Source organism: Sinocyclocheilus anshuiensis, unplaced genomic scaffold, assembly GCF_001515605.1.
Source record: "Sinocyclocheilus anshuiensis isolate Anshui unplaced genomic scaffold, SAMN03320099.WGS_v1.1 scaffold800, whole genome shotgun sequence".
NCBI lineage: Eukaryota > Metazoa > Chordata > Actinopteri > Cypriniformes > Cyprinidae > Sinocyclocheilus > Sinocyclocheilus anshuiensis.
Window position 1 is genome coordinate 533,618 of NW_015554126.1, and position 13,349 is coordinate 546,966.

Sequence of the window (13,349 nt, forward strand, 5' to 3'; positions counted from 1 at the left end):
ACAAGATGTCAGACAAGAAATAAGGCTGACACCAGTACAGTCTGTACAGAATTTCACATCAAATTCAATTTTCAAATTCAAACTTTTTTTTGGATTGGCACGTGTCAGAATTCCTGTTCAAACTTGTCTGATCAGGTTGAAGCTTATTGCGCTGTCAAACATAGCTCTCTTCTCATTAGTCTGGGCCCCTTCCCATCAGTGCATGTACTCAAATTAGATTGACATCCAAACTGTTCAGATATACAAAGCAATTTAGATGATATTCATTAGAGCGATGACATAGGCTGATGTGACTCTGACAGGGAGCACTTCTTTCTCTTTCGCTCTCTTATTTTATTACCACTGAGGCATGACTACCCCACTGAATTCACCGTACCAAAGGAACAAAACAAAAAGACACAATGTCAATTTAACTCTGCCTGTACTTGATGGGAAACATGCTAAGATGACAAAGAGTGCATATATTTGACTATGACTAAATGTTTAGACTTGGCATGGTAAGAGTTAAAAAATCTGCACTAAAGAAGAAGAAACTGCAGCACAATGGGGAGATTTATTTTAAAAATAAATAAAAAATTTAAATGTAAAGAAGCCCTTATCCAATTGTGACCAGTCAGACATAAGGATGCACTCTTGGGACAAAAAGTGTTTTTTGGACGACTAATAAAAACAATGGTCTTTGAATGTCTTATTAGAATATTGATATTAGGTTGAAATTATGCAGTTTAAAAAATATTAAATGTGAAATCACGTATTTGAAAAAAAGACAAAGAGGCTTTGTTTTTTTTTTTCTAATTGCATTTTTTCTTTAAAAATAATTACTGATTATGTCCTATGACAGATTTTTTTTTTTTTTACATTTACATATATAGATGGCATGCCTCATTCAATGTATTAACATTCAACAAAATTGATGTAAATAAAAAAAATGTCAAAAATGTCTGACTAAATGAAAATGAACAGGTGATACAATTTGGAGAAAACAAAAACATCTGTATAAAAAACAAAAAAACAAGTCAAGGCAATTTATATCAACAAAAATGTTTTAAAAATGTTTTAGATTTAATTAAAATATATACAGTTCTTTAGTCATATCTATAAATAAATCAGATTATGCACAAACTACGTATTAAGCACAGGCAAAAATGAGAGAAAAAAAGCAAGCCATATTTTAGAATATATGCATAACATAACATAGTTTATGCACAATGTACATTCTTCTCTCATCAGAACAGAAACTTCCCCAAAAGCTGTTCATCATGAGCATTCAAGAATGTTCAAAACGTTAAGACATTTTTATATATAATAGATTTCTTATACTGTGTATTTACTTGGTAAAGCTGGTGGTAGCCACCTTAACTTTAAACAGGTTTTTAAAGTTAAATTACCATTACAATATCCATGATCGCAAAGCTTAACCTACAAGGCCAATTGTGTATATTAATGCAACAATATATAAGTAACTGTGTATGAATCTTTACATTATGATCCTGTTGTCTGTTCTCAACTTAGAGTACAATAAATATCCTGCCATACGATGTTAAATGTATTGTTTTATATGTTTTTATGTATGTTACAGCGCTGGTACTGGTGGCAATTGCTCCTGACATCCTCTAGCTGGCAGTACAGCAGGAATCACAGGTTTTATGGGAGGGCTTTTAGAATGCTTTGTAATCCTCCGGTTTAGATCCTTAGAAGTAAGTTTAGCCAAGTCTTTTATTTTAAACCCAAGGTGTGACTCAAGGTGACATATGTATGTAGAACGAGCTTGGAACTGTGTTGCACATTCACTACAGTAGAAAACTGGGTGTCCGGAGTCAACGTTCTTTATGAACTTTGTTCTGCCTGTTCGTCTGAGCTGATATTTCACATTGGCCAGCCAGTGGCTGATGGTTGTCATAGATAGACCTGTTATATGTGATATGACCATCCTTTCCTGGGAGCTCAAGTCTGATATCACATACTTTCCATCAGCTGTCTGCCTGAGGCAGGATGCGAACTGAGCCTGCAAAATCAGCAAGTGCTGGGGTTTCCAGTGCGACTGCCTACCTTTACGTTTATGCATCATGGGTGTATCCTCTGCCTCATCTGAAGTATGAGAACCCTCGATTTCTGACTGCTCTGGCCTGCATAGAACTGTTGAGGACTTCAAAACTCGAGAGTCTGAGAGATTGCGCAGCATGTCTGATATGTCAGAGAGGGCATTTTCACGCAAAGGACTCACTGGTGTTACGATTTTGGAACTAGTTGATTCACTCACAGATGCACCAGACACAGAGGAACTCAAAGCTTTGCCTGGGAGAGCGGCAGCTCTGAGACACTGTTCATTTTTTCCTTTGGACAAGTCTATCGGTTGGTCTCCACAAATTTCATGGCAGTCAGAATGCAACTGGCTAAATTTTGCCGAATGTCCAGATGGACCGGCAAGAGCGGCCCTTTCGGCCATGCTGTTGCTCATCCTGAGAAGCATACTCATAGGGTCCTGGACAGGCCTTACCGGTTTGGCAGCTTTACCCAGATGAAGGTTCATAACAGACTGAAGGGCACTTAGAGGACTGAAAGAGGGTTGTTTTGGCTCAGGGTGGGCAGAGAGTAGACCAGCATCATCATACAGATCTGAAGTGGAGGTGAGGTGAGTTCTGAAATCTTGTGTGTGCATATGAATTTCCTTTTCGTTTGTGTTACCCTCAGAGACATTGCTCATAGATGTAACCATGCTCTCATGACTTGGAGATTTTGACATTAACAATTTCCCTTTAGAATTCAGCAGCTGCCAGTGTGGGGATCCCTGTCCATTCAAGTCATTAAATTGTCTGTCTACTTCAAAAGCCTCTTCTGTTACTTTCTTTTCCAGTTTGTCCACCTCCTGGACATTAACTGTGGTTGAGGAAGCTCTTGGCGGAGTGCTTGGAGGGATCAAATGACTTTTGTCTATGGACTGGCCTTCCTGACTACTGGCTGATTGTTTTAAAGAAAAAATATAGCCCGAGTTGTTTAGAGCAGGTTTCAGTTGGTTTTGTAACTGATAAGCTGCATGAATGCTCTGGTAACCGCCCCAGCTCGGGGCACCCCTCTGTGCTTTGTTAATGGCCGATGTAACTGTATTTTCCAATGACTTGAGAATATCAAAATCCATTTTAGGGCTCTCTTTTAGATCATCTTCAGTTAGGTAATCAGACTTTGATGATATGCTGAATTTCTGCTTAACATAATTTATATTTGCAGACTCCTTGCAATCACTGTCTTTCTGAGAAGTAATTTCTTGTGTCTTGTTCTTGCCCACAGTTGTTACGGATGGGAGGGACGATGACTCCAAGATTCCTGTGGCTAAGAGAGGGGAAGAACATGGTGTACCAGACTGAGACTTCACAGACTTACTTTTGTGATGAGGAGGCTTGTCTGTCTTTTGCAATGCTTGGGTGACTTTAACAAAGTGGCCGGTCAACATCATATGAGCACTCAACTGCTGCAGAGAGTCATGTGAAATTCCACACTCCATACATTTGAGGTTCTGAGACTTGAACTGTACACCACGGGTTGTCTTCTGATCTATCAAATCATCTTTGTTGGTTTGTTCAGAATACATCTGAAAAATATCACTGGCCTGCCCTCCGTGGGGACTTCTTGTCTGTTCTGCGGTGTGCAAAGATTTTGCAACATCCAGCTCCACTGGAACCCTCTTCCTGAGCGAAGACATAACTTTAGCAGCAATTGCTGTTCTTGGCTCTCTCAGAGGAACCTTCTGGTAATGCTTAGTCTTTATCATGTGCACGCTGAGGTCTTGCAAGGATTCAAAAGAGTGTCCACAATACATACAGCGTAGGACTTTCTGGGCATCTTCCTTTCCCTCCATCTCCAAAAGAGAGCGTTTACGTGGCTTGGACCATGACTTGGCACCCTTACTAGCACTTTCAAGGTTATCATCACGGTAGTGGTCTGTTTCATTCATGTGAACTGTGAGATCAAGCAGTGTGTCATATGATGCACTGCAGCTTTTGCAGTGGAACTTGCTAGCACCAGTAAAGATGGATCCGTAGGTTTTAGTACTTTGGCGGTAGAGCTGGACAGTGGAGAATATACTTGGTTCAAGCGCAGCAGGTTGTTTCTTAGAGACCTGTTGGAGTGTCTTTGCGATAGCAGACTGATGCCAGTCATAGCTGTTGCGTCCAGGACTGCTGTTGCTGCTACTGCTACCACTGCTACTGGCTGGCTGTTCGTCTGCATGCGGTTGAAAGGAATTCAAGCTCAAAAAGGACCAGTAGGGATTATTAAGGAAGCTTTTGTAAATAGCCTTCATCTGTTCTAGGCTGTCTGTAATACATACTGAGTCCTCAGAATGGTCTTTTAGAAAGTCTGTTGTGGCCTCCTCATTTTTGAATGGGGTGCTGTCTGAATCTGACGTGGGGTCACTAGATTCAGTTATGTGACATTCACTGTCAACATCATGACCTGACAGCTCAGGGGCGGGGGAATCTTGTTCATCCACTGGGTTATTGAAGTCTTCTCCCAAATCACTTTCACAGTGTGGTTTCTTGGTCACGGAGTAATCACTTCCAGTGCCTTCGGTCTGTATGGTGGTCTCCTTAACACTCTCTGAATCATAAGCTAGAGGGGGAAAAAATAAAAAAAATTAATTAATGCCACATAAATTGCACTGAATGAGGTAAACAAACAAAACAATCATTTAGCCTAATGATATTCTTCTTGAAAATAAAGTGAATGGGCCACATCCCACAAGAGGTTGAACTGGAATTGTTCAATACAGGCAATTCATCCTGGGAAATGAAGTGTTCCTCCACCCTGGCCAACAAAAGTCAAAGTCTTGTGTTCACATTTGAATTGCAATTCTGTATCCTGCTGTCTGCCACAATTCAAATGCAAATCAATTTCTGTAACTGAACTGGAATCTAAAAGGCATTAATTCAATTCTGAATGGCACATAAGCACTGGAACATCAACAAACAAATATCAGAGGACCAAGAAATAACCTATATTTCTTCTAGAACTGAGATTTTGAACTAGTCTGGTATAGTCTAGTCAAGTGAACATCAAAGATTTTGATCTAATTGTTTGCTGTTAAGCATATAATCAGGCTATTTACAAGAGGCTGCACCTGCTGCCATTTGTCCCACCTCTCCACATTTCGACACACCTGTGCACATATGAAGAGACAAATAGATAAAGGGAAAAGGTGGACAGATAGATTGAGAGGTTAAGGGGAATGACATAAGATGGCGGCACATAAGCCACCTGTCACTTTGAATCCCACCTGACGACTGTTCACCTTGGACAGGTGACGTGTTGCGAGAAAGGTGTCTGCTCGAGCACCTCCAGATGACAGATCCAAGGGGACACGGTCACCCTTCTCTCTGCCAGCTGCCCTCACACCCTCAAAAGAGCCCATCCACCACCGTCCTCTGGGACTGACGATCCCGTCTCCTGACAGCCTGTCCCCTGCTAGTTTGACACTGTCACTCTGACTCCGCTTGACATGTTAGATGTTTGAAAATACAGCAGGCCTTGCATTACAAGCTAACATGGTATGCCGCCACATGTGTGATTCAAGTGCATTGTGGCTTGTTAATGGTCTCTCTTTCTCTCTCTTACAAGATCCACCACAGTCTTGACAAGAGTATTAAAGCACAAATAGCTCTCATTTCAAATGATAATACACAATCTCACAAGCCTGCGCTTCTCTCATTTAGCCTCTCACTGGCTGTCAGCCAAGCGGCCCGCAGGATGGGGGCTCTAAAGGATAACTGGCAGGTGCAGGCCAGTCTTATCCCCTCTGTAGATTTGGATTGTCACTAGGTATCCATTACTTGCCAATCTCCTCTGATCGTGCCCGACAGCCTTGATCAAAAGATGTCATTTGACTGGCCTGATTTGGCATGAACTCCAAAGCAGCTCGAAAAGAGGGTGAACCAGGTGTAACTACAATGACATGATAATTTTCCTGCCCTCTCATATCCCGGAGACAATTATGGTGACACACTGAGGGTCCACAATGGCAAATAGCTTTTTTCTAGCACAAATACAAAAGGCTACAAGAGTGTAACTTTTTTTTTAAAAGCGGGTGGAAAAGTTCAGAAGATACTCTTCAGGAGATAACCTAAGACGACACCATATACTCTCACAAATGTGTATGTGTGTATCAAGACCCAAGCCCACTAAATTTGAACACAATCTTTAACCTTGAATGATTTATAATCCATCTCAGGAGGCACCTACCATAACCAATTATTCTCAAAAGGCTTGATTGACAGCCCGGGTGATTTATTAAGCTAATAAAATGTGATGTGTGCAATGAACTCTAGCAGAACAAAAATCCAAGAGACTTTAGTGGCACTCGCGTTATGTGATTTATGTAACTATAACATTTGTCTCCATATGATCAGTCATTAACCCCCTCCACCTTATAGACAAAAACAGCACCAATGACATTTGAATTGGAACATCAAGTTCTATACATAATTAAAAAATATATATATATGTGCGTGCATAATTACATACTCTAAGACTGTACATGATTACAGTTAAGAGTTGGCATATTTTGTTAATCTCATCTAATGTGATCCTCTAAACTATCTAGATCATCTAATTTTTACATCAAGTGAAAATCAGGTTGCTCATCTTGACGTCATTGCATTTAATGCCATACACAGGTCTTGTTAGGTAACTTTGCAATAATAACCAATAAGATGATTGCTCAAATTAAAAGCTTTCGGTCGATAAATACTGTGGCTTTTCATCCTTAGAGCTCACATGACTCACACACAACCTCATAAGAGAGATACAGATCAAGGTTAACTGTGAGAATTATTCTTGCTTGAGGCCATGCTAATGTGCAACACATGACACTTTGATCAAAATAATGCAGTGTTCAGGCAACATGTTGAGATGCCCCCATGCCAAATATAGTGTGTTCTTCGCTGCAACTGAAGCAAAGAAATGTGTGAATTATTTAGTGAATCAAAGTGGGCAAGAAAGAACAAGAACTGTGGGCTTATAATGTTATCCTAGGTCTTGCCCTTTCTGTAGTGTTTCTCTTTCTCTGGTGGAGAAACTTAAAACTGACCATTTACAGTAAATGCGGGAAGGCAAACAGTCTCTGCTGACTGGAATTCCACTGACCACAAACGTCCTTTCAGGGGAGATATCTCTCTAATTATCACTCCGTGTGCCTTTGATTCCTTTTCCCCCTTGACAACAGTGTGTCTGACGTGCCTCAGCTGCCAAGAGTGATTGGCAACAATTCTATGTGTATCTAAGCCAGCAGCTGCTGAGATGATGGCCCAGCATCAAAGAACTCAGTGAGATGGATGGCACTCATAATTCTACTCTGCAGGGACAAGGTGGGGGAGGTTGGGGGCAAAAACAAACATCAAAAAAACCCAGACTGTCACCCACCCACCCCCAACCTTTCAAGCAAGGCTTTGTCCCCGAGTTACCCTCCTTTAATAAGCTTCCGATAACTAGGAATTGGGTTCACTGAGAATACTGGAAGGGTTCGTTGGCAATGCAATACTGAACTCCCAATCTTATCCTGCAATGACCACCCGGACAGCTGGTGTCTCGTAACAAACACAGAGAGAAAGCAAAGCTATCCATCATAGAGAGGACATCTAAGACCCTGTGCTCGGTCTATGCCTCTCTAACTCTCAGGTTACAGGCTTACACAGCCGTCCAAATAATATTCACTGTGATAAATGGTCCTCCAAGCCGCTAACCTCTCATTAATCTCTTTCTTTAAAGGAGCATCCATCATGGAGCAGGGCTAGAGCTCTGGGAGAGAACATTAGAGTTCATTTACAGGCCAGCTGAGCTTGAGTGATGCATGTCATTTTAAGCTCGGACGGGAATGTGCATGTGAACACGTACAAATGTCCACATACATGAATACCCACACACAAAGGCGGATGCATGCACAAATGTGCATTCTTGACAAATAAAGTCAATGATTGATGGACTGATTGACGGATTTAAAACATGGTTTGGTAAGAGAACATTTCAAAATGTGTAAAGCAAGACTTTCCCACCTTAAAGTGCCTAAAGTAAAAATTATCATGCATTAAGCTAAATTAGAACTCATTTGTTGCTTTACTTGCTCAACACGTAATATATCTGTCTGTCACTGGCTGAGGTCTCTACCCAAACAGGGCTTTCAATGACTTAATGACCTAACAGCTTAACTCAGCAGTGCGACAATTTATTAATTTTCTCGCCTGTGTCACTTTCTTTTAGTCTAATGACAAACATACAGAACCGCCTCCGCTTTGCTTTTATATATTTGACCTGTATCTCTGACTTCCCAACTTTCTCCCCAGCCTTTTCTGTCTAATTCTCAACAATATTTCTTCTTTCTTCCCTCCCTCGGCGTCTCGGAAAGCCTGCGTGATAGATGACATGTGTCAGGATGCCAGAAGTAAAGGGTGGCAGCATGATTAACGGCTCTGTTGAAAGGGTAATTGACGGTTTGGCATTGTGCTGATCTTCTCCACCAGGGTTTGGTTTCTGGACCCCTGAGGACCAGACTGACTCATTTTTCTAAAATGGACCGCCAGCTAAAAGCCACCTCCCATGAGAAAGGAGATGGATTCTTGTCTTCTTAACAGAAGATTGATGTCTTCATTGTCAACACAACAAAGTAACATTCATATAAGTTTACAACCACAATAGAGTGCTAGTTCAAATGAGAGTTTGGACAGTAGGTCAATGTGATGTTTTTGTGGGGGCATGTAGTGATACAACTGTTCTGATATCACAATTAAGAAAACATGTAATTAGAAGATATATATGGCATATTTTACAATTATTTCTAATAAAATTAAAATATTAAATATTTAGCTTCAGTTTATTTAAAAAAAAAACTTCTGTCAAGGTCAACAAGTCTCTAAAAATCAAAACATTATTTAAATTTTTTATGACAAAGAAATATAAATTCATGTGGTGTGACTCGTCAGAAACTATTTATGAATAATTCATAATATTTGTAAACAAAAACTTCTTTCCTTGAAATATACTGTATATATATATATATTTTTATTATTTTTTACTTGAAATGATGATTAAGATCACACTTACATGTATTCAAGGCGTAAGTACGCAGGAATGTGTATGATTAGATAAATTTTTTGTCGCAGCCGCTGTGTAAATCAATGGGGTTCTAGCAGTTTGGAAGCTGTTGGCTGTGATTACAGGCATGCCTGGCTGGAGAGGTATGTTGACACTGGTTGGGATTAGGGAATGGTGGGCCTCTATGATTTCCTGCCCTTTCATCACCACCACCATCAAGCCCAGCTCCTGCGTCACATCCATGCATGACTGATGGCCGCTTGTCCGGATGACCTGCCTTGCACCTTAGATCTGACAGCGACTGATTTTACCCTTAGAAAGAGGGAGAAGGCAGGGCCTGGAGTCGCGCCCAAAAGAGCCTGAGAACCGAGAAGCTTTTTGGCCAGGGTGGCCCGTGGGATTTGCGGAGGCGTGTCCAATTAACTCACATTATCAACCCACACACAGACGGAGAGAGATCTAACTAACAGAGTTGAAGCAAAGTACAACTCTCAAAATAGATTTGATGTCTGTCATTCCAAATATGGCTCAAAGACAGATGAAAACATTCATTTCAGAAGGACTGTAGGTGTTTCCACATGTTTGTCTTCTCATAACAGTTCGGAATCGTCTAGACTCAGACTGGCACCAAAAAGCTAATTTGTCACGTAAAGGTGTTAAATTGGGTTATGGCAATAGGAAAGGCCAGCAGGAGTGGCTAATATCAACTTGATTACATCAAGGGAGCACAAACCTAATATGACTTGGAGACAGACGCATAGCTTGTCAACCCCAATCATTGCACCTGTCAGGAATCCATCATGTTTACAGCTAATTACGTGTGCTCAAATTAAGCAAAGCAAATTTTTTTTACACAGAGCTGTGCAAACCTTTAGGGCAAGAGAGAAAGATGGGGAAAGAGTACATTTCTCTGAAATCTCTCATTAAGACTTCACCTACGAGATCGTGATTGAGCTTTTCATCACCCGTGTAAAACAATGCATCAGAATCAATAAGTTAAAAGTAACAGTCCTACTTTAAGTGGCTCAGTCTGTGACCACATCACTAAATGTGTTCATACCTGTAATCCATAAACCCATACTTGTAAACCACACGGCCACCACTCTGCACAGCACCCATGAGTGAAGTTTGGAGGAGCAGACTGATGAAATAAAAGCTCAGGCAAGCTTATGGGGAAAAAGAAGGAGAGCACTCACATGGCCTTGCTCTGATTGACCATTAAAGCCTTTGATGGATGAGGCTGTCACAAGGATAACAATTAAATCCAACATGAGACAAAGCTGTTCTGACAGGCCAGTCTAACAGAGCAAGCCATACCCCTCCATTAAACTCCACATCATCTCTGCCTCAAACACACACACACACACACACACACACACAAACAGTGAAGGCTATATAATAATGGCTTTGTATCTCTGTTTCAAAGAGCTATGCTATAAATATAAAAATGCCCCAGAACTCCTCCTCTTTTAAATAATAGGATAGGATCTATTCTATTAAGCAGACAGATAATGTTAATATTAAGGCAGTTTCAGTGGTTCCCACCTCTTTACAGGAGTTAAAATAGACTGAAATGGTTACATGTATCCCATGTATGTGTCAATGATGCATAAAGACACAAGGTCTGAGCTGATAAAAATGATACATTAAAAAAAATCTGGTTAAAAATGCTAGCTAGTGGTTTCACACAGTTTTGAAAAATATACAAATTTTTACTAAAACACTTTGCTTGCAACTTAAATATAATGTACATAATTTAATCATTATTTTAAAAAAATAAACATGCTTTTCAAAGTAACATATACATTTTTAATTATTTTAATAATTATTTATTTTATATTTACCTTTCTATCATGCATTTCGAGTTACAAATGTCAAGTTTTATTAGGGTTAGTCCATTTGTCCTGTATAAACAACAAGCTTTTTCTTAAAAAATATCCAAAGCAACAACAACTTAATGACATTGCTATACAGATGTGTCCTTTCTAGTTTATGGTTTTCTTGTCACATGACAACAAAATGGCTTCCTGGCTGTTCGTCATGCCACAAAGTTTTTTCAAATATTAATATTTTAAAACAAAACTGCTTTGCCCCTTTTAAAAAAATTAATAACAATAATAAAAAAAATAAAAGATATTTTTTCTTTCTTGTCTTTTTTTTTTTTTTTTTTTTTTTTTTTTAATAAATAAAAAAAAAAAAAAAAAAAAAGCAAAAAAAAAAAAAAATTTTTTTTTTTTTTTGCTTTTTTTTTTTTTTTTTTTTTACAATATCCAGAGTTACACCAGACAATTTTGACTTGTCTTGAAGCCACATAAATTCCATCAAAATGACTTTTAAAAAAAATGTTTAAAAATTTAAAGCATGGTCATAATTCAAAAGCTGTATTCAAGTATCTTTTTACAAACTGAGTTTTGTGGCAAAAAAAGTATCCATCAACATGACAAAAAGTATGACTGAAATTAGAAAAAGGAAAATTAGTTATACACGAAAATAAAAATCCATGCAATTAAACGCGATTATATATAGGCCTACACAGATAATCTTCTTTATGGTAGTTTGTAAATGCAAGGCACTATAAACCAAATGTACATAACGGTTTAAAGAGAATAAATTCAAGAGGACGGAAGCAAACAAGCATCTTAATAAAATTAGTTCAGATAAACTTACCTGCCGCTCGTTTCGGCGCCTGCTGTTTTCTCCTCGGCATACTTGCGCGCAGATTGTGTGTCAATAAACGCAACCCGAAACGATATTCAACAATAGATGCTCCCAACCAGACGTATCACCATTAAAGAACAGTACGGCACAGTCACAAAAGCTACGACACTTCGCATTAGGCATAGGAGAAAGCCCAGGTGCTCCGTGTTCAGCGGTAGTCTTTGTTTAAAGCCCGTCTGTTGGAGTGATGATGAAACTGAACGGCAGGACAGTAACGCCTAGCCGCTCGCTCGTCACTCAAAAGTCCGCGGACACTGATTCCCTCAGAACGTGGAGAGTAAGGGGGCGTTCACACGTCCGGTTGCGTTCAAAACAGCTAGATGTAGTGAAACGAAATGGCGCTGAACGCAGGAGTTTTAAATCGAAATTAGAAGTTAATAGAAGTTACACTCCTTTTAACTCGACAACGCTGATCGAGAGGCGGTGAGACATAAGAGAGACGCAACCAACCAAAGACATCATGTGTGGATTTAAAAAAAACTAAACAATAGCAGCCGAAACGCGTCCTGTGCTCCTATCGGTCACTCCCACGCACATATAACGCCCAAAATGCAGTCCAAGTAGGCAACTCATAAAGTTTTGAGACACTGCCAATATGTCACTTAAGAGGGCATTAACAAGACCGCTTACACCGAAAGGAAGGAAGGATGTAACTTAACCTTTTAATGGACACACCCAGGGAAAAAACATTTTTGTTGTTGGGACATTAACAACAAGCAGTATTTAGTGTTTTTTTTAAGCATATACCAAATGGTTGATATGTCAATTAATGGTTAAAATGCATTTTTTATCATTATGCATTCACTTAAATAATTTACTTCGAAATAAGACGTTCATTTGATCATCATTACACTATAAATAAACTTGAAATCACTGTAATCAAAAATATTTATGTTTTCTAAATACATGCTTGAAAAAAATCTATCAGTGGAGAGCCCTAGGCCTAATATTAATACAGATTTGAAAGTGTACTTTAACTAGATATCTCAAATATTTTTTGAGCAAGTTTACTAAAAAGAAAACATCATGCTTTTGCTATGTAGTTAATTGGATCCGCTCAGCAAACCCTCTGAAATTAAATTACATCAACATATGATTTCCTTTAAAAAAAATGATCCCACATGTTATGATTGATCTCAGTATGCTTTACATACTGAAATGATGCTTGTGAAAACAATGTATTCCTGAAAGCTGCATTGATGAATTTGTGCATACAGAGCCGAATGGAAAAGATGTTTCAGTCAGTTTGCCTTTAGTTCAAAACATTTTTTAATTGGATTTCATAAGCCAAAAAGTGGTTAAAGGGTTACTTAACCTTCCCTGATTATACCCTGATTAAGCTGTAAATAAACTTTTTTTTTTCTCCCGTTGTCAGTCCTTTAAAGATCATGCAAAAAAATTATTTATTCAATAATAAAAATAGCAAACAATATCGCATCATTTATATTCATTCAGATATTTATAAATGTCACAAAACTTTGATTTAGGCTATGTTATCAGGTGTTCATATTTAAATGTACATGAACTGACCTATAAAACATTTAGGACTTGAAAGT

At 39.0% G+C, this 13,349-nt stretch overlaps 1 protein-coding gene across 1 annotated transcript; it reads right to left on the bottom strand.

Moving 5' to 3' along the window:
* Positions 1-1,169: 1,169 nt before the first annotated feature.
* LOC107670161 (teashirt homolog 3-like) lies at positions 1,170-12,419 on the bottom strand. The gene is made up of 2 exons (XM_016462677.1): positions 11,743-12,419; positions 1,170-4,605 (listed from the first exon to the last, which is right to left on the bottom strand). The coding sequence occupies exons 1-2, from the start codon at positions 11,780-11,782 to the stop codon at positions 1,574-1,576; spliced, it is 3,072 nt and encodes a 1,023-aa protein (XP_016318163.1). The 5' UTR covers positions 11,783-12,419; the 3' UTR covers positions 1,170-1,573.
* Positions 12,420-13,349: the final 930 nt, after the last annotated feature.

Excerpts from the sequence above, each read along its gene's own strand:
- LOC107670161 (XM_016462677.1), bottom strand. The coding sequence starts at position 11,782 with ATGCCGAGGAGAAAACAGCAGGCGCCGAAACGAGCGGCAG. Across the intron at positions 4,606-11,742 it reads GGCGCCGAAACGAGCGGCAG|CTTATGATTCAGAGAGTGTT; the intron begins GTAAGTTTATCT and ends TTCCCCCTCTAG.